Source organism: Arachis hypogaea, chromosome 19 (assembly GCF_003086295.3).
Source record: "Arachis hypogaea cultivar Tifrunner chromosome 19, arahy.Tifrunner.gnm2.J5K5, whole genome shotgun sequence".
Taxonomy (NCBI): domain Eukaryota; kingdom Viridiplantae; phylum Streptophyta; class Magnoliopsida; order Fabales; family Fabaceae; genus Arachis; species Arachis hypogaea.
In genome coordinates, this window is record NC_092054.1 from 811,453 (window position 1) to 832,429 (window position 20,977).

At 32.3% G+C, this 20,977-nt stretch overlaps 2 protein-coding genes and 2 long non-coding RNA genes across 7 annotated transcripts; 1 reads left to right on the forward strand and 3 right to left on the reverse strand.

Moving 5' to 3' along the window:
* Window positions 1-768: 768 nt before the first annotated feature.
* Window positions 769-3,206, reverse strand: LOC112779669 (uncharacterized). Of its 2 annotated transcripts, XR_011877667.1 has the most exons (6): window positions 2,660-3,206; window positions 2,123-2,199; window positions 1,929-2,026; window positions 1,528-1,685; window positions 1,094-1,199; window positions 769-894 (listed from the first exon to the last, which is right to left on the reverse strand). It is a non-coding gene; the product is annotated as an uncharacterized lncRNA (long non-coding RNA). The 2 variants fall into 2 exon arrangements; XR_003190815.3 differs by lacking the exons at window positions 769-894; window positions 1,094-1,199 and having other exon boundaries at window positions 1,220-1,685.
* A 1,889-nt stretch (window positions 3,207-5,095) lies between these two features.
* Window positions 5,096-8,674, forward strand: LOC112777019 (uncharacterized). 2 transcript variants are annotated; one of them, XM_025821300.3, is made up of 3 exons: window positions 5,096-5,353; window positions 5,929-6,058; window positions 6,339-8,674. In XM_025821300.3, the coding sequence occupies exons 2-3, from the start codon at window positions 5,950-5,952 to the stop codon at window positions 8,528-8,530; spliced, it is 2,301 nt and encodes a 766-aa protein (XP_025677085.1). In that variant the 5' UTR covers window positions 5,096-5,353; window positions 5,929-5,949; the 3' UTR covers window positions 8,531-8,674. The 2 variants fall into 2 exon arrangements, with proteins under 2 accessions (XP_025677085.1, XP_025677087.1); XM_025821302.3 differs by having other exon boundaries at window positions 5,143-5,353; window positions 5,886-6,058.
* A 1,396-nt stretch (window positions 8,675-10,070) lies between these two features.
* LOC140181966 (uncharacterized) lies at window positions 10,071-12,199 on the reverse strand. Its single transcript, XR_011877677.1, has 2 exons — window positions 11,853-12,199; window positions 10,071-10,494 (listed from the first exon to the last, which is right to left on the reverse strand). It is a non-coding gene; the product is annotated as an uncharacterized lncRNA (long non-coding RNA).
* Window positions 12,200-13,082: 883 nt separating this feature from the next.
* On the reverse strand, window positions 13,083-19,610 carry LOC112777451 (uncharacterized). Of its 2 annotated transcripts, XR_011877676.1 has the most exons (7): window positions 19,102-19,610; window positions 18,551-18,862; window positions 18,410-18,458; window positions 14,876-15,155; window positions 14,685-14,747; window positions 14,193-14,271; window positions 13,083-13,378 (listed from the first exon to the last, which is right to left on the reverse strand). XR_011877676.1 is itself a non-coding variant. In XM_025821823.3 (6 exons), exons 1-6 carry the CDS (start codon window positions 19,441-19,443, stop codon window positions 13,211-13,213), a joined length of 1,230 nt encoding a protein of 409 aa, XP_025677608.1. In that variant the 5' UTR covers window positions 19,444-19,575; the 3' UTR covers window positions 13,083-13,210. The 2 variants fall into 2 exon arrangements, 1 of the variants encoding a protein (XP_025677608.1); XM_025821823.3 differs by lacking the exon at window positions 14,685-14,747 and having other exon boundaries at window positions 19,102-19,575.
* Between the last annotated feature and the right edge of the window lie 1,367 nt (window positions 19,611-20,977).

Below are 20,977 nucleotides of genomic sequence, written 5' to 3' on the forward strand. Positions count from 1 at the left end.
AAATAAATATTATTAATTAATTTTATAATAAAATTAATATTTACTTACTAAAATAAAAATAATATATTAAAATTGACAATATATTTTTATATCAAAAGCAAAAATAATATATGAAAAATATATATCAAAATATACTTTATTAAATTATATTACTTATAATTTTTTTAATACTCTCAGTACTCTTTTATTTAATACTATTTTAAACTATAAATTTATTCTTAGTTATAATTAATTTTTTATTTATTTTGTTCTTTTTAATGAGATCAATAATTTATATTATAACAAAATTATAATAATAAATTAATATACAAGAATTACACTTACAAATTTTAACAAAGCCAAACAAAAATATTTTTTTTATACAAAATCAAAAGTAAAAATTTAATAAAAAAATATAATTATATATTTAAAATATTTGAATACTAAAAGGACTACAAGCAAAGAAGTTAAGGGTAAAATTGATAAACAAAATAAATCCAATCCTAACGTGATTATCTAAACGCAGAAGCTACAATTTCTAAGCTTCTTATAAAGGCACGTTAAGAACCTAAAATCACGTTACTCAAACGTGCTTCTCTTCCTTCTAACGCAAAACCAAACACATCCAATGTCGTTAGTCAATTTCTTAGTCTATTTAAAAAAAATGATAGTTTTTAATATCAAACAAAAAAAGTGATTCTTTTTAATCTTTTTTCGTTCCTTCTTTTTCTTTATCTTTGGTGTGACTTTAATTTTTTATTTTTCTTTACGAAAAAGATACACATCACATGCCAGAACCAATTATTAGAATAATACAAGGAATACCTAGAAGAAAGCAATAAAGTTTCAAAAGTTTAACAATTTAGACTTAAAGCTTACAACCTGAGAAGTGCCAAATACTCCTAGTTTAAACCCCTGCAAACAAAACCAAGCCATCAAAGATTATGCAACAGAATAAACATGGGCAGAACATTTCCAAAATCTATCCACTATCCAAAACAATATAAATAAAACAGCAGCTCAATTCACAGAACTTATTCACTATTCAACAATATAAATTCACATAACAATATAAAAACAGCACCAACAATATAAAAACAGCATCTCAACTCACCATAATGATATAAAAACCAAGGTTCTAAAAACCGAACCGGTCATCAAACTGCTCTAGTCACTGGTTTACTAATTTATTGGTCTAACCGGTTCAACTGGTGGTTCAACTGAAAAAACCGTTTTAAAATAAAACAATAAATAAATTATAAATAAACATCTTAAAATATCTTCCAAATTTAGAACACTATACAAAAAATCATCAACCAAATTCATACGATCTTATCAAAATACAAACTCAAAAGTTAAATAGTAAAAAGAAATATCTAAATATTAAATTTTGACTTTGAGGGTTAATAGGATTACTTAACACCTCAGATTCTAATTTAGAAATGTCAGGAGACCAAGGATTATCAATTTCAAAAGAATGTTGAGCTAGTTCCGTGAGAAAATGTTGATCATTCTGTGGTATTATGCTAACTGAACATGAACCTGAACCTTGCAAGATGACCTTTTCGGTTTAATCGTAGACAGCGTTGCGTTCATCTGTTGTAAGAGATCAAACTCTCTTAGCAACAGATTATTCTTGCTGAGCAAGCCATAAACAAGATCTAGTGTTGTTTCCAAATTAAGGGGGCTGAAAGGTTCATAGTGACCTGCATACAACAACAAAAAAATGGAAGTAAAAAGAATGGTCAATGATAAATTCTCCTAACTAGTGCGCAAAAGAATCCTCCCAATATAAAATCTCACTCATCTATTTGGTGGTCCTTAGATATGGTGTTAATTACAATTCATGCTATGGCAAGTGAAATTTTTGAATTAGAAGTTTTAAGCACAACATTCAGATGCTTATATCATTAATCAAAAGGAAATACCACATTCTATCCGTATCATACCTTGTTATTTGCAGCAGCATGTTCAGCAACTAATTGAATGAAATTTGGAGATACAGTTAGGAAAAAGCCAGCAATGTAGTAATACTTGGCTTTTTCAACTGTTTATACACAAAACATGAACAATAACAAATGTCAGTCATCAGGACTATTCAGATATAGAGATATAAAGGGGTCCAAACAAATAAACTGAGTACCTACTGCCCAATTTTATGGTCTTTTCAAATGCTCAGACTTGTAGCAATTAGCAGCTGCTAAGTTGGCAACAAGTGACCTATATTTAAAAGCAATCAATAGAAAGCTTCAGATAATTGTCTTGCAATCAAGCACATATAAAGCCAACTACCTATACACTTTGACTCTCCTTCCACTACCATCATCATCATTCATCAGTTTATTTATATATGGCATTGGCAGGTAGCTACCCTACTCATTCAGCGACAACCAGCATTTGATTTGATTTCTATTTTTAGTATTCAGCAACAACCATTACAAAACAGCAGCATAACAACAACAGCAGCACAACAAGGGGAAAAGAACAATGAAAGTCACAAAAGAAATTAGCAATTCTATTCCTGTTTCGTGCATTTAATTACTCATAAACAAAACTCAACTCCCCCTGAATTGTTAATTTAACCTTGGTCTTATGGAATCATAAAAAGGAATACATTACATTGCTCTTTCTTCTAAAATTCAAGCAAAAACAAAAAGGAATGGTTTTATTAGTTTAGTACCTGTTTCAGCATTCGAACAGTGTACATTGATTCAAAACTCATGTTATTCTGTTACATTGTTCTCTAAGGAATCCAGTGAACTTTAGGGCTCCCAACCCCACAACCTCCACACCCACTTTTCGCATCACTTTGCCATTTAAAACCATAAAATAAACATTTCAGATGAACATGTTACTGTGATGAAGGTCACTGTTGGGAAGGACTTGGAGAAGTCCCCTGACTGCGACGCATGAAGACTCGAGGAGACAAACCCCTGACTGCGACAGATGGCGACAAACAACGGCGATAACACGACGACCGCCGAGCTGGAGGAAGAAGCGGTGCGCCTGCGACTGGTGACTGCGAACAGATCGAAGACTTGGAGAACTCCCCTGACAGTGACGCACGAAGACTCGAGGAGACAAGCCCTGACTGCGACGGACGGCAGCAAACACGACTCCTCCCTGCGGCGGTGGTGGCGGCTAGGGTTTTTCCCGGGTTGAGGCAGGGCGTGTTCCGCTCGAAGGAATAAGGAAGGAGATGGAGAAGCGTGTTTTGTTTCTGCCCCTTAAGCGCGAAATTGCGTCGTTTTATCCAAACCGACCGGTTCCAATTTCGGTCGACCGGCCGGTTTCTGTCCAATTTAACAGTTCACATCCGGTTTTATAATTTTCAGTTTTAGATATCAAACTAAATTATTTATGATTTTGGTTTGCGGTTGAATCGGTCGAACTGACTGGTCCAATCCGGTTTTCATAACATTGATAAAAACAGCAACAAATCAACCTTAAACAGTAATCATCAGAACAAAAAAAAAAAACATCAATCAACCACCAAACCTACATATATTACACTACATATATTACAATGTATCAATAAAACTTGAATAATATGACAAAAATCAACAAATTATAATCAACAACAATAAAAAATCATTTGATCATCAAAATCGAACCGATAATCAACCCAATCATATGACCGAGTCACTAATTCAACCGATGGATCACTAATTTATTCGGTTGATCTGATCATAATTAAAAAATATATAAAATTATACAAATAAAATTAAAATCAAAAGTTACAACGCATGTCTTCACAACAACAACAACAACAATAATAATAATAATAATAATAATAATAATAATAGTAATAAAAAATCAATTCTTAAATATAACTAATGATATAAAAAGTGATAATAAATTAGTGTACAAAATACTTTTTCAATTTAAATAAACAAGAACAAACGAACGATAACACAATCAGTAAATTAAATCTAAGAGGTGATCTCAAAGTTGGCATCTAGATCTTCATATGACAAAAGCACAAAGCAACAATTCAGCAAGAGCAATGCTAGGGGCAGCAATATTTGTGATTGGTAGCCATTAACTAGCCATCAATGATGATTTAATGGTGTGAGATTGGTGTGAAATTTTATCCAATGGCTCATCTTTCTCTGCTAGTTACATGCGGACCAAAATGCAATAAAATTGCTGGCCCTAGACTTTTCCATTCAGCAAATTAAAAACAAAAAAACAGAGCAACAATTCAGCAAATTAAAAACAAAATAACAACAAACAATGCATAATATATTTTTTTTATTAATCAAATTATTATAATTCAAAGTAATTTAAAAAAATAATTAAAAATTATAATTTCAATCTTATCACGTATATGACACGGATAAATACACTTGTAGTAAAATAAAAAAGTATAAATAATGAATAAAAATCTAAAATTTAAAATAAAAATATTTAAGATCAAGAAAGAAAATGAATAGGAATTTTTAGTAAACAACGACCCAAATATTAACGAACACTAAATTGAATCAAATATTTGAATTAACTAAATTAAATAATTGATATAATAAATTAATTATAATTATTTGACAATAAAAAATATTTTTTAAATATGCCATATAAAATTTGTGACACTTTAAAAAATTATTAATCAAAATATATAAGAAGAAAAAATGAATGCAAATTAAAACAAAATTAATTCATTTATTTCAGTCAAATCAAGTAATTAATATAATTGATTAGTTATAATTAACGTGATAAAATAAAATATTAAATAATTTAATATTTATTTTAATTAAATCAAATAAATAATTAATTATAATATTTTTAAAATTATTAATCAAAATATATAAGACAAAAAACTAATATAAATTAAAATAAAATTAATTTATTTATTTTAGTCAAATTAAATAATTATTTAATGTAGTCAAATAAAATATTAAATAATTTAATATTTATTTCAATCAAATTAAATGAATAAATAATAATTCAAATAAATAAAATAAAATAAAATAAAAAATACTTTAAAAAATATAACACGTCAATTATGCTGTTAACGTAAAAAAATTCGAGATATAATAGATTTTTAAAAATTTCAGAATACGCACGATCATTGTCAAGTCTGTTTTAAAAAATATAATTCATTCGATTAAAGATTTGTGAGGAGGTTTGCACTTTATAATAATTTAGTAATTTACCAAAAAATCCAGACAAAACAAAACAAAAAGAAAACTGCGCTCACACAGAAGCAGAACTCACCCTAACTCCAGAGAAAGAGAAGACCACTCACTCCCAGGTCGCAGCGATTTCCCTCTCCTTTCGATCGGACCCAGCATTTCGCCTCCCCGCACTCTCTTCCTCCTGAAACCATTCCCTCCCTCTCCGATACTCTCCCGACGCAGTTCCACTATGTTTTCTGGTACGCTGAACCAAACCTTCTCACCACACTTGTTATGTAATTTGATTCGCGATTTAACATCCATCTTAGAGAATTTAGGCAGTGCATGAAGAACCTACCAATTACAAGTTTTTACAACTTTACGTTGCTAAGGTTATGTAGTTTACAAGGATTCATATTAGGGCATAAAAATGTTCTTGACTTTTTAACAGATTTTACTATAGATTTTTTTTTTGGGGATTCTGGGGGTACATTGTCTTTTCCTCCGCATTCTTCTCGTTTGTAGTTTAGGGCTGAATATGCAAAGGTCCAGTTATAATAAATCATTGACTTCATTCCAACATGCAAGGAATTGAGTCATATTTTCAATCTTAGCAAAGTAAATTTCATATTTTATCAACTTTATATTGAATGTGGTTTTTTAATTGATAAGCTGTTTTTAGCTGTTATCGTCTTATAATATAAGAGTTTCATGTGTAATTTTCTTCCTTCTATAGTGTCGGCGTGTATGGCTTAACTGTTTTTTGTTTTCTTGTTTTCTTCATTTAAGAAGTTTACCAATCTTGGCTGTGACTTTCATTGTGTACATTCCGTAGAATGACGTATTAAAGGCAGGAATGGAAGTGGATCGGGCAGCAGAAAGAGTGAACACTAATTCTGGTGATGAGAAAAAACTCACTGAAAACACTAGCATGAATGGAAAAGCTTCGGAGAAGATCGAAAGCTGTAAGATATTTTCTATATAAATTACAAAATCACATTTATTTCCTCTGATTAAATTACAGTGGTTGTGAATATTTCCAGTTCTAGTTGTATGCTTAAAATACAAAAAAGTTATTTTGTAAATGATGTTTCAAAATTGAACATTTTATATGTTATGATTCCTATTTGGCATACATGCACCAAAGAATTTTGATGTTGAATTGTTAATCTACGTTTTAAAATCCACATACATGGATTATTGAATGGGTTAGGAAGTTTTTACATTTTTCTCTTATTATTGTAGGCTCTGATTCCCGAGATCGGAAGAAGAGTAAGTATTTATCTTATCCATACACAGACATGGCACTGAAAAAAGGATGTTTGCCGGAAGAACCAGAAGATTTGAGGACTCCGCGTCCTACTCGCAAAGCTAAGAATAAAAACATAGCTACTAAGCTTGCTAAGGGATCTTCTTCGTATGCTAACTTGGTTAGCAAGAGGTTCCGAAAGATCTGGTACAGAAAATTTGTCAGCCCTAGTGCTATACTCAGTAGTTCAGAATTCATAAATGCATCTTCAAAGGAGTTACTTTCGGGACTTTATTCTAAGGCTGTTGATTGTATGTTTCCCATGAAGGATAAACGTTTTGATTTATTTGAGTCATTCTTCTACAGATATAGAATATCAGAATTTCATGACGAGGCTGAACTTGCTAGTTCTTTGGTTAATGTAAATGGAGGAAATACTGAGAAAACTGTGGGCAGTGATGTACACAATAAAAAAAATGAGAAGAGAAAAAGAAAGTATGATAAATTGGAGAATAAATTAAGGCCTAAGATGAAATCTCTTTCTGGGCTGTCGGATGTGAATATAAGCTGTTCTTCTACAGTCGACACTAAGAAGCCTGTGAGAAAACTGAAACAAAGAAAGGTGGAAGAAGTATCATTAATTCAGCTGGAAAATTTGGAGAAGTCTTCAAATGAGAGCATTGGCGGATACATCTCAGTTCCTGAAGCTCCCCAAAGTCTAACTTGCCTTGCATCTGAAAATGCTGGGACAGAAATGAAAAATAAGGACGAAGCTGCACAAGGGCATCAAAGTGCTCAAGCTGCTTCAGTTAATACGCAAAGCACCAAATGCAGTTCACTAATAATAGATCTGCAACTAGAATCTCCATCCATACCCAGTGGTATTTGTCAGAATAATGGTGAAAATAAAGAAGCCCTGGTTTTAATGCGTCTAAATCCAGATTTAAATGTAGCTCGAGAAGGATTTGATGGAAATAATACTTATAATGGCATGTGCAAGAGTCCTGCTAAACTGGTTGTCGGTAATGTCATGGTTAATGAAACGGGGTCTAAATGCAGAATGGATAAAGTATCAGAAAGAAATCCAATGAACGAACATGTTACACCAGAGGTGGGTACTGTCATGGTTAATGAAACAGGAATCAAAGATAGAACAGAGAAAGTAGCAGAAGGGTGCCCTAGTACTAAACTTGCTGCAGAGATACCTGATTTGAATGGTACTGTCTCTGAATCCAATTCAATCTTAACAGAATTTGACAATGTCAGCATACCTTCATCTGAATGGAAATCAGAGCGGTCAAGAATTTTATCTACATGTACGAGAACTAAAACTAGTTCTGGTAGAACAGAGGACAACGGCGAAGCAGGTGGAAATTGTCTTCTTCTACGATTTGCACCAGGGGATTATGTTCCATCAAAAGAAGATTTAATGGCAGCGTTTTTCCGGTTTGGGCCCCTGAAGGCATCTGACACGAAGTTGTTTAAGGACACTGCTAGTGCCCAAATTGTTTTTGTCAAAAATGCAGATGCCGGAGAAGCTTTCCATAGTTTACAGCAGAACAACCCATTTGGTGCAGCTCTTGTAGACTGCAAGCTCCACCACCTTGCTGCAGCCTCTCCACCACCGACTCAATTGATAACCTCCGCTTGGCCACTTGGGTCTGTGTTGCAACCAATGACCTCTCCTCTGCCTACTAGCTCCAAGGCACAAAAGATGACCCCTACTCGGCCTAATGGGTGCACAGGGCAATTGATGACCCCGGCAAAATTGATGACCTCTACACAGCCAATTGGGTCCCCAGTGCAATTTATGAACTCTCCTCGACCAAATGGATGCATAGCGCAATTGATGACCACTACTCAGCCGACTGGGTCAACGATGCAATTGATGACCCCTACTCGGCCAACTGGGGCAACGATGCAATTGATGACCCCTACTCGGCCAACTGGGTCGACAATGCAAATGAGGACCCCTAAGTGGCCTATCGGGTCCACACCAACGCCTGGTGAGGCACATCCTCCACTTAACATTATTAGGCAGAACTTGCAGATGATGACATCAATGCTGGAGAATTCAGGGAATAATCTTCCTCCCCAGATGAGAGCCAAACTGGATAGTGAATTAAAGAATCTTCTGAGAAAGGTGAATTCCAAGGCTGGTTCGTCTCCGCCGAAATCTGAACATTAGTTTTTAACATTTCTGGTTAAAAGAGTTTAATAGAATAGGTTTAACTAGGTTTCTGTTTTGGTCCTGTTTTAGCTGTTGCACTGTTGCCATTCATTGACTTGTGCAATTCTTTTTGGGAGAGTGCCTGAAAATATTTAAAGATTATCGCGGTTTATCTAACAATTTAAATTATTGCTGTACCCTACATAACATCTAATTTTTTGGTATTAAGCTTGTACTCGTTTGAGTTTGAGCCATTTAATCGTGATTCGCTTAAGCGTTAAGCATATACCCCCCATTAAACCAAACCCTATTTAGATTCCAAAATAAACATGTATGTTTGGATACTTATCGTTGTCTTTTTGTTTGTTTCATTTTTTATTGTTGGAAAAATTGGGAATTTCAATTTAGCCGTCAAATGGGAATTTAGAGAGCATTACTCGCGTGTTCTTTGTTTAGTCTTTATTTTTATGGATTAATGAACAAATTAGTTACTGTCGATCGGCATTTTGTCTCCAAATAATTTTTTCAATCAAATTAGTTCCTTAAATATTAAATATTAATTTTGTTTGTTCTTCCATTTTTAGACTAAGTTTTTGTCAACAGTTGTACATAGAGCGTTAATTGACACATGTGTTGACAGTTGTGTATCAAGATGGAAACTGATGACATATATTCACTATATTACGTCGAAAAAGTCCCTGGCTCCATTTGTATAAAGCATAATCCCCAAAATCCACAAAGATATTAAACCATTTTGTTGAGTGGTAATACAATGGTGCAAAGTCATTATCCAGGTTTAGAAGGCATGATGTGGAGTATTAGTGGAGAAGACGAAGTGGTGGGTTATCGCCGCAATCGCTAACTAGCTTCGATTCTAGCTTCTCCAAGCGAAGAAGGAGGATGTATATGGACAAAACCTGTATCTGTGGGTTGAAAACTATGATTAAAAAATTTGGGACACCAAAAACTTAGGAAAATTATTTCACCCTTATCCAAGATATCGTGTGAGTTTAAATTACTATGAACTATAGTTTTTTGAATCCCTTTACCATTAATGTGAGATTCACCTTTTACGTTTGACATGTGCAGAAAGGCAGTCACTGTAACTATTTTAGTTGGGCAGATGATAATGAATATGAAGTTTTTAAAGTTGTAAATGATGAGGCAGAAGCATAGTTTGAAGTTGAGAATGATTATGAAGATTAAAAAGTGAAATTAGGTTGGAGAATAGGTAGTTCAGAAACTAAAGTTAGAGTACTTAAGATGATTATTTTCATGTTTGCTGGAGTAATAGTGCTTATGTTAGTAGTGGGGCACTTTGTATGTCATCTTCTATGAAAAAGTAGAAATTTTTAAAAGTATTGGTGATTTTGTTATTTTGTTAGATCCTTTTAAAAGTATTGGTAAAATTTAGTAACCGAGTTTGGAATTTTTCTTTTCCATTATCAATCATGCAACCTACATTTTGACATTCCTTTAATCAATTTTTACACAACCTACAGATATTCAAATGGACTATAACTGCAAACAAGTAAGAAAATAAACACTTAATTACTCATAAGATAAATTAAGTTTTATCATATATATTGAAACTGAAGCATTTGTATGTCGATAAAAGCATGCTAACATAGTCTTCATAATACCAAGTCTATAAAAGCTAAGCAAGTCTTTAAAATATCAAGCATAAGTCACCTAAATTTAGACTATACTAAAAGATAAACAGGCTTGTACAAAATACTTAGCAATATATCTATAATGCCAAAAGGTTCTTAGCACTTTACAACACACACAATTCAGTCCCTGACACCTAATACATCTCAAACATCTTTATCTTTCTTTCTCGGACGTTTGAGCTTCGGAATTGGCACAAAAGTCATGAAGCTAGCTAGTTCCTTTGCAGTTGTAGCCGGTTGTGATGAGGCTGGAATTTTCGCTTTTTCTTTAACAACATGAAGTTTTGGAGGCCTTGATCTTGCTTTTTCCTACATTTTACAATCATGATGGACAAAGTCAATTCGCTAATCAGATTCACATTGTAAAACATTATAATTTCTAACAAAAAATATATTACAAATAAAGTATGAACTTCGGTGAGAACTGGTGAAGTTCGAGGCTCCTGTGTAACTGGAACCCCTTTCGATTGGCTAAGAATCATCTATTCATCTTAGTTGGTGCATTTGAGTGTTCTGCTAGTGGATTGGTAGGAATTTATATAACATCCTGAGTCTTCACATAATTAATTTTTGAAAATTATGTGATGAGAATTCGATAAATATCCGAAAATCACCACATCACAATATAATAAGGCGGATATAGATTAGATAAGTGAAAAGAAAATGATATACAGAGAGAAGTAAAAGCATATTACAAGCTGAAACTCGTATCAATAACAATGAATTTCAACTTTGAGTTAAAATTCATCTATGAAAATTTTACTACTACCTTTTCTTGAATGATTTAGCTTTATAAAAGTATTCTAATCATGATTTGGAACTGAAATACTCTCTGCTACTAATTTCTCAGATGCCCATTATTTAAAAAGATACGGTTTGAAATGATAATTTTAAGATTTAGTTATTAAACCGTTTTCTTCTTTTCTTTCCTTGAACGTGATTCTTTTTAACCAAAAAAACTACAAATAATACATTTATAATGTTATTATTTTGAGACAATGCGAAGCATTTGTTTAAAAGTCTATCAAATTTTATCAGATCAATTATCATCATTACTACCACCACGGCAACACCCCTTTCATCTTCATCATTATAACATTTACCTCCCGAACTTATTGTGCTATCATACCTTACTACTACCTTTTTAGTATTTTTTATGTTAATATCTCGAGTTTAATAAAATATGATGTAAAGAAAACATATTATAATAAAAAAAAATAGTATAAACTATGAGTAAATAACAATTTTGACACCCGAAACATTCGGATTTTGACAAAACGGATCTCAACATTTGTTTTTGACAAAATGACCTCCAAAAAATATATTTAGTTTGACAAAGTAACTCAAACGTTTGGTCAATAATTTATTCCTCCAGTCAACAGATAAATTTCAATGAAATTACTAATCTATCTTTGTCATCATCATCAACACCATCACACCCATCCGACCCCATTCTTTTTTTCCATCTCATTATTCTGTCACCACCCGTATCCACCACCCAATCTCACCCGCTGCATCATCATTGTTGCTGTCACTCCCACTCTACCTCTTCTTTTTGCCCTATTCCATCTCTCTTTCTACCACTCCATTCCACTACCCTCACTAGGATCACCAGCATCATAAAATACAAGAAAAAAAAAAGAGAACATAGAAGTAGAAAATGGTACCCCCAAGAAGAGGGTTAGAGAAGAGGATAAAAACACCATAAAACTCGGAGGAGCGGATGGTGGGTCAGCCATGACACTGGCCAAATGAAGGCAGTGACGCTCGGGGAGGTGAGAGATGGCGGAGCTTGAGGCGCGATAAATCATGGATGGTGGAGCTCCAGGCTTCCGGAATCGCGGACGGCAGAGCTTCGGGCATAGGAAATCGTGGACGACAAAGCCTATAGGAAATCGTGGACGACAAAGCCTACCCGTATCGTATCGTGTTTCGTGTTCGCGTCAGTATGCGTGCATCCTAGATTTTCATCTATGAGAAAAAAACAAAAGCTGACAATACAACTACTGATCTTATTATTTCGAGAAAAGGTGACCCCCTCTGATAAAAAGACCATCAAATAAACTATTAAAATCAATATATTTTTCAAAAAATTCTTTTATTGGTGGTGGTCTAAGTGGAAAAAGACCATTGTCGAAAATAAATATACAAAAAACAGTAAATGCAATATGAAGTTTATTCAAAAAGAAAAAAGAAATAACATCAGATGAAAAATGATCTGGTGATATTAATGTTGATGATGTTAGTGTAGAGGAGATAATGATGGTGATGAGGTATGGTGACATAATAAAAGTAGAAGTAGAAGTTATGATGATGATGATGAGAAAGGCGGTGGTAACAATGATGGTTGGTCATTTTGCTGCATAGAATTTGTTGGGTTTTAAAAGCCCCCACAGATTACAAGTAAAGCTAAATTAATTTCTTGGGTTACAGTTTGCATTTAGTGGAGTTTTTAACGGAGGATTTGCATTGTGTCAAAACAATAACGTTAAGGGTTGTATTTTTCCTTTTCCTTGTTAAAAGTCACATTATGCTTTGTGGAAATGGACAGGACCATATTAGCTATTTACTCTTTTTTTTTTCTAGTCATTACAAATAATAACTACAATATTGTTATTTGTTGAACTTTCCAAGTCTCCCTTACTAAGTTTTATTGGCAATGGTGTTTCAAATGTAATTTGATTTGTTTAGTAGTCATCATGTGCAACAAGTGCACCCAAATTCGAAATTGACTAGGCCAAGTCAATGGAACCCTTAAGTATTGTGTGTATGAATTTAGTATAGATAAGTTTGTAATGGCTAGAATTAGAGATTGTCCAATCTATTTTTTAATTGCAATAATAGTATTATAAAAGATTTTTATGTAACTACTCGAGAATTTTGCAACTACTCAAGAATTTCATGCAAGCTTAACTATACTAAAAAAATCCGGAGTGTCAAATGTCAACAATCTAATAGACAGTTATTTCTACAACTGTCAACAAAAAATTATATACAAAACTGGTGATAAAAATATGAACAATTATCACAAACTACCATAGATCGATCTCTCCTCTGATGCTAGCTTCTTATATAGTTGCTTTAGGTGATTAGTAAATTCCAAAAACAAATCTCTGTGGTCACTGGCAGTCTTAAATTCTCGAGTCCCTGATGGAACAACCTTCAGATGGTTGCCCATTCTGCCATTTTGATTCTGTGAAACCAACTAACGTAAGTATTGTTATATTAACAAAAATAACTACCTTTTTCAAATATTACTTCAAATAAAAAATTGTATACATATCCACTTATATATCATCATATCAACAAATGTAACTATCATTCACATTTACAAATTTAAAAGTTATCTCAAAACGATGAATTTCACCGGATAATATTGTAAAAAGAAATTGTATCTACTTATATTATATTGGTCCCCAACGTTTGGGTCAGATCCTATTTTATTCCCTAACGTTTTAATCGTCCTATTTTAATCCCAAAAAATTTAAAATGGCATCAATATAGTCCTATTATTAACCCTTGCTTCAATAGTTAACGGAGAGTCCCAGTATAAGTGGTCGTTTACACTTTTGTATTTAGAGTGCATCTAACCATTCCTGTGTTGAGACAAAAAACACAATATAAGGGAAAGAGATCACACTGCTGCTCGTTTGTAGGTGGATTCCACTCAGGCAGGCAGTGCGAAAGCCTTTGGTTTTTGAAGAACGACGTTTGAAGGTATGTACATTACCTATTGAAGCAAGGGTTAACTGCAGGACTATATGGAGGCCATGTTAAAAATTTTTTAGACTAAAATAGAATGATTAAAACGTTAAAAACCAAAACAGGATCTGGCCTAAACGTTGGAGACCAATATAGTACTTTACCCAATAAATTATAACAATTTCTTCGTGCATTAATTTTACATGAAACAATTATTTAGCTTGAACAATTGTCATGTCACTACAAGCCTTAAAATTATTCTCACTGTTGGCTACTGCCAGAAAACGGATAAGAAATTCGCCTACCTTAGATTCAGGCAACAATGTTCCTAGTGACGCTTTAATTTTTTTCAGCCCCACTAACTTTTCCATAATCACCCACGGCCTGGAAAATGACAGTCAAGAAGACATGGCAAATAGTGAAATTCAAGACATAAGCAATAAAAGGTACCCTTAAGACTAACATAAGCTTTAATGTGACTAAGATGAAAATATTTAGATGGATGAGACGCTATTGGACAAAATAAGAAATGGGGACAAGAGAGAGTTGCAATAGCATCTATTGTGGAAAAAATGCTAGAATCCCATCTTAAGAGATTTGAATATATGGAGAAAGACCAGTGGAGTACTCGAAAAGATTGATTAGATGGATGGTAGACTAATGGTCAGGGGAAAAAGAAAACCCAAAATGATTCTGAACAAGGTGATCAAGAGAAACTTGAGCATAAATGAACTTACTACAAATATGATACATAATAAGATGCAATTGCGTTGTTTGATCTATGCGGTCAACCTCACCTATAGATATTTGAACACAAGTTCCTCTCTTTTGTAGTGTCACCAAGCTAATAATTCAATTGGCTAATAATACACAAATAATATTTGATATTATCAAATGTAAAAAGACTAAATATTGTGTTTGAATTAAAGTAAATTTCCTTTTCTGAACATAATAATAATAATAATAATAATAATAATAATAAAGTTACCTGCCAGTTACAGATGTTATGATGTGGTTGTGATTATCTAAAAATTCACATAGCTTCTGAAAATCTTTTTCAGTATCTAGAACAATGGCAGCCTTGGTATATATTTCTGATGAACAACTTGGAAAAATGAAAACCCGAGGCGACATTTCAATGTGTGTATGTAGGAAGTTGGCAACAGCTAATGGACCCAACTCCTTCTCAACATTGCCAATCAATATTGCACACTGGTTTTTCAACCCTTCTAGATCGCTCTCTCCCATTCGTTGGCGTCGGCGTCGGACTGTAAGCCAAAATATGAAAAAGGGAAAGCGAAAACCAAGGAAATGCTGGAAGATTAGTAACATAGAACACAATAATAAAAAAAAAGGAAAAAATATATAGAATGAAAGAAAGATCAAAATTTAAACATAAATAAAAAATTTCATACTTATGCCAACTTCATGCATCTCCCAAACAAAAATACTATGGGCACATGAAAAATCAACCTATTATGAATTTGTATATAAATACATGTGTTGTTTGACTTATTTTAAATGTGTATTTTGTATTCTAACATGTACGATATACGAATGACTGATTTGACAACTAATTTTTTGTGTACACATAACATAGTTGTTTTCCAAACCATGATTTTGAAAGCTTAGTGCACATTTATCTTCTAGAGCATCTCAAACATTATGATACATTTGTGATAATCAAGGAATTCCTTAAAAGAAATAAAGCACATCTTATGATTTAGTTTCCTAAATGTGCAAGTGAACCCATCAGGTAACAATGTCATTTAGTCTTTCAATTCTTCCAAGTGCCAGATATACACATAATAACCCTCGAATCCAACGTATAATATAGAAAAGTGAATCAGAAGTAAACATCTTAAGGGTCTGTTTAGGTGAGCTTCTATGAAAATATCTTTTTTTGAGTTTTTTTTTTTTAAAAGATCTTATAAAAAAGTAAAAGTAATTTTATGTTTGGGTATCTCATGCAAAAAGATCTTTTTATTTATCAATTATGTTTGGGTATAACAATATAAAAGTACTTTTTTTTAACTACATGAAAAACATCTTTTTTTAAGGAAAAACATCTTTTCAAAAAAAGATGTAAATTAATGCTTGTTTGGATGCCATTATTTTGATAAAAAAAGATCTTTTTTCAATCTTTTTTCATTTTTTAGTGTGTTTGGCAAATTTCTAGTAGTAAAAGTAAAATCATTAGAAAAAATAAAAAAAAAAACATTTTTTTTTTGAGAAGCTGTAATTTACATCTTTTTTTTAAAAGATTTTTTTCCCTAAAAAAAAGATGTTTTTCATGTAATAAATAAACAAAAAAGTACTTTTATATTATTATACCCAAACATAATTGATAGATAAAAAGATCTTTTTGCATGAGATACCAAAACATAAAATTACTTCTACTTTTTTATAAGATCTTTTAAAAATAGATAACTCAAAAAAAGATCTTTTTCTAGAAGCTCGCCCAAACAAGCCCTAAACAGCTTCTCAAAAAAGATGTTTTCTTGATTTTTCTAGTGCTTTTACTTTTACTACTAGAAATTTGCCAAACACACTAAAAAATAAAAAAAGATCTTTTTTCATTGAAAAAATATCTTTTTTTATCAAAATAATGGTGCCCAAACAAGCACTAAATCCTTTTGTATAAATCGTGAATCCATTGAATTTTTCCTTCTATAATATAGAAAAGTGAATCAGCTCATTCATCAAGAAGCATAGTCAATTTGGAGTATCCTTGTTCATAAGAATATGTGTAATATAAGGAACACCAATGAGCTCAACTCTTCATGCAATTGTTACTATAGTAAAACAAGAATTTATAAACATTTAAGAAGCATTCCAAATATGTATCAATCAACACCAACAACTCAAAATCCAATTTAGCTTTTAGAATTAGAAGTAAAAAATTCAGAGTAAAGTAACATTGATGTAGGGAGTGTAAGGCCAATATAATGCAATATGTGGTAGAAGAATGTCAAGATCTGATGATTGACACACAGACTGCGCTTGTTTATAGGCACTGCGCTTGTTTATAGGCACGGGACACTAAGACAGGGACACAGAGACACAAAATCATGTTTGGCAAATGAGACATAGATAGAGACATTCTGTCAAGAGACACTGAATTAGTGTATTTTGTATCCATCCTGAGAAGAAGGACACGGAGACAATAATAAGAGACACAACTTCTTTCATTATTCTTGTTAGTTTTTTATTATCATATTCTTCTTTCCAAATTTTTTGAATGAAAATAAATTAGACTTCATAATTTGTTCTAGTTTATCACAAAACAAAATACAGGAACACTAACTTTTGTGTTTCTATTCTTTATATCTTATTCTCAATGTCTTGTCTTGTCCTATTCTTAGAACCAAACGTGACCAAAGAAACTTTTAAAAATGCTTATAAAAAATGCAAGTACATACTTGAAAAACTCCGATTCAACCTTTACTAAATTCTTAAACTCCTTATAATCGAAATAACCGCCTACGCTAGCTAGAATTTTACTTGGTTATTATCAAAATGATCTAGTGGTACTTTCAAAAAAGTTATCATAGCCATCCTTTTGTACAAGATTACACCTCATTCTTTACATCCACATAATAACATAAGATCCAAATTTTCCTGCCACATAATAATCTTCAATATCTTTTTATAGATAATATGTAATTTTCAAGTTAGCCCCCTAAATTTTTTATTTTAATCTCTTTTTTATTGCGAAATAATTTTTGGCCCCTTCCTAAAATTCAACCTAGCTCTGCCCCTACATGCATTATTATCCCTTTTCCACTGGATCTAAAGAAGCCGTACCAAATCCTATTTCCTTATTGAGTCAATGCTAACTATAGCCCAACATGGTGGACAAATATCCGCACGCATATAGAAACAAAACATTCCATGAATCCATGTTCACACACATCAAATCCTAACTTAGAATCTGTACCACAGGAAATTGCTCTGTCAAAATATATCAAAATTTAAAGATTAAAATGAGTGTGAACATTATCAATCTCGAGCCATCTTTCACCAAACTAGCAAACCAGGAAATATATATCTATTTGGAATAACTATATCGCTTATGCTTCATTTCACCTTGGCTATATCTGGGCTAGCAGAACAAAACTATCACATTTTGGATATCAAAACAGTTTAGTTATCTATTTGCTAGTCTCAAGTGATTAATATACAACTATACAACTTTATAATAACATTAAAAAAATGTATCGAAACCAAATATCACAAAATAGAGTTTCATCTTACTATCTGCCAACATAACAGCATCTTTAAGAAAAATTTTAATTATCCATCTCGAGTGTCAATCTAACCAATTCCTATTCAATTCATTTTTTTATTGACTATTTCAGACTTAATCAAATAAAGTGATCCAGAACACCCCAGGTGTTTAATTTTATCAATTAACATTATCATAAAGGTTGAAGTTAAGACAACCACATACATTAAACAAAAATTAGCGAATGACATGAGTGGCACATTGTTTTTCTACTCTATTGCACATAAACGTTACCTTCAGAGGTGTCAGATTTCACAACAGACCGCTTGGCGCGTCGTTTTTCCTGAGGGGAATGCACAATGTCACACGCTCTGAAAAGGCATCTAAGAACTGGAATTTGAACTGCTATTATAATTTACTTTAGCATGGTCATACCTTCTTATTTCGTTCAAAATAACCCAGCCTAGGAACAGTAGTTGGGCGTTCCTTGCAGGATACAACAATTTCACGTCCAAAAACTTCCTTTGCCATGGAGATTGGACGAGCCAGAAGACATTCTGCTGTCTCCCTAGCCACTAGAAATGAAGTAAGTACAGGATCCAGCTCTACCACAGGCTGAACCAAACAAATACTATCAATGGTTGTATGGGTTAATTTTCCATCATTTGGCCCATGCAACCACGATAGTACAAATCTGCAAGAGCACAATTCCTCTCCGGCTTCAAAAGAATGCTCATTTTGTTGTACCTATGAAAGCATGATAAATAGAAGAAGTAATTCAATCAAGAATGTAAAATTATGGCTTTAAGCAATACATATGATTCACAAGAACAATGCACATTTCCCCCAATTTTTACTTCCCTGAGTTCCTCTACATTTCTTCTCGGTGCACATGTTTGAATGTATTAACAAAGAAACTCACTCTGTTTTTACTTCATTTGAATTTCGAACACAATGTGATGCAGAGAAAAACCCAGGAAACTAACCGAATCAACCTCAGCGTCGTAGAAGCGAACGTCGTCGTTGCTGAAGCGGTGGCAGGCGCAAACCCTGACGCCTTGACGGAGCTGATGACATTCGTAATCCTGGAGCTGCCTTGAGAGGGGCCTGAACCGCTCTATGAATAGATCCAGCTTCTGTTGCGTCTCGAACTGAGAGGCTTCAAATACATCGTCGTGATCATCGGAAAAATTGGAGTATTTTATTCTGAGCTGCATTTGGGATTCCAAAGAGATGGCCACTGAGTACCACGCATCGTCGTTGAACGATCTGAACTCGGTGGTGTAGCTCGGCTGAGGCACCAACGCTAGTTTGTTCTCCGGCGGCATTGCGGGTGGAGAAGGAGAATGAGGAGAGGAAAAGGCGAGATACGAGTGTGTGTGGAGTGTGGAGTGATGGTGCTGTAGTGTAGGCTTGTAAAGGCGTCGTGTCCCAACTGTTTGAGCTTTGAACTTTGAAGCAGCAGCGTGTTGCCTAAGTTTTGCGACGTGGCAGTGTACCAATTTTTGTGCGTTATTCACTAACTTTTTAAGCCATTTTAACATCAAAATACAACTCTTTTAAAATTATTTAGGTGTGTTAATTATTAATTTAGAATCCAAAAATTCAGGTTTTTTTATTTTTTAAAATATATTATCGACAAAATAATTTTTAAATAATTTAAAAATACGATAAAAAATAATTAATAAATATTATATTTTTGTAAATAACAAAAAATTCATATTTAAAAAATAATTTATCTATTTGATCTAAATTTTTGTTTAAATATTTGAATAAATATTTAAAAGATTTATAAAAATAATTTAAAATAAAATTTAATTATTAGATTTTTTATTTTTCAAAAAATATAGTGATTCACATTAATTTTTTTAAAAAAATCACTTTACATAAATTACTAAATTTAAAGAATAAAAAATTAATTTCTAATAATGATTATAAAATTTGTATCAAATTTTGATTTTTAAAATCTATTTTTAGAATATATATTTAATATTATATTTTTTATTATATTTTTAAATTTTTATTTATTTATTTATCGTTAACATTTTTTAAGATTTTTTTAGTTAATAATAAAAATTTTTGAATATCATTTTAATAATTTACTTTTTTATATAAATATTATTATTTTATCATCATGACACCTTTTTTTAGCATATTAATTAAGAGACACTAATAAAAAATACTTTTAACAAAAAAGTGCTAATTTAAAAAGCACTCACATTAAAAGAGACATGAAAACAAAATGTACCGTATGAAGAGAGGACTAATACAAAGTCTACCATCAATGAGCAAAATTATTTTGGGCACCTTTGATACGTACAAATGAAATAATTTTAAACATGAAGGTGATGGTGATGGTGATGGTAACAATGAAGAGTAAAAACTAAAAAGTGAAGATGATGATGATAAGAATTACTCATGGAATTAGAAACAAAAAAAGTTTGATTGGTTGTTGACTATCAACAAATTAACAATAGAGATAAAATTAAATTAAATTAAATTTTAAAAAAATTTCGAAAAAGTGAATTTTACTCGATAAAAATTTGATAAAACGAAAATAATGGTGTAACCGCCTTTTAAATTTGTAAATATAAATCTTATTACTTTTTTTTTTCGGTGTTTTAACGGGGCTTAGAAGCCCAACAGAAAAACAAAGCTTACAGATCAGTCACAAGACGGGGAAATGAAACCCCTCTACAGTCTTCTACAATAATCATCCTAAGATTGCATGGTGGGCTGTCCACAAAGTGGAAACCTGTTGCATTTTTAAACTTTCTTCGGGCATTCAATCTGCTCCACGATTTCCTTGTGTGTATGTGTGCCGAAATACTAACCTCCAAGATAGAAAAAATCAAAATTTTA

Bases quoted from the DNA above. Each gene is read 5' to 3' on its own strand.
- LOC112777019 (XM_025821300.3), top strand. From the start codon at position 5,950: ATGGAAGTGGATCGGGCAGCAGAAAGAGTGAACACTAATTCTGGTGAT. The intron at 6,059-6,338 runs GTAAGATATTTT...TTATTATTGTAG, and splicing joins TTCGGAGAAGATCGAAAGCT to GCTCTGATTCCCGAGATCGG.
- LOC112777451 (XM_025821823.3), bottom strand. From the start codon at position 19,443: ATGCCGCCGGAGAACAAACTAGCGTTGGTGCCTCAGCCGAGCTACACC. The intron at 15,156-18,409 runs GTAACGTTTATG...TTTGGCTTACAG, and splicing joins GAAATCTGACACCTCTGAAG to TCCGACGCCGACGCCAACGA. The intron at 14,272-14,875 runs GTAACTTTATTA...GTCATTTTCCAG, and splicing joins ATAACATCTGTAACTGGCAG to GCCGTGGGTGATTATGGAAA.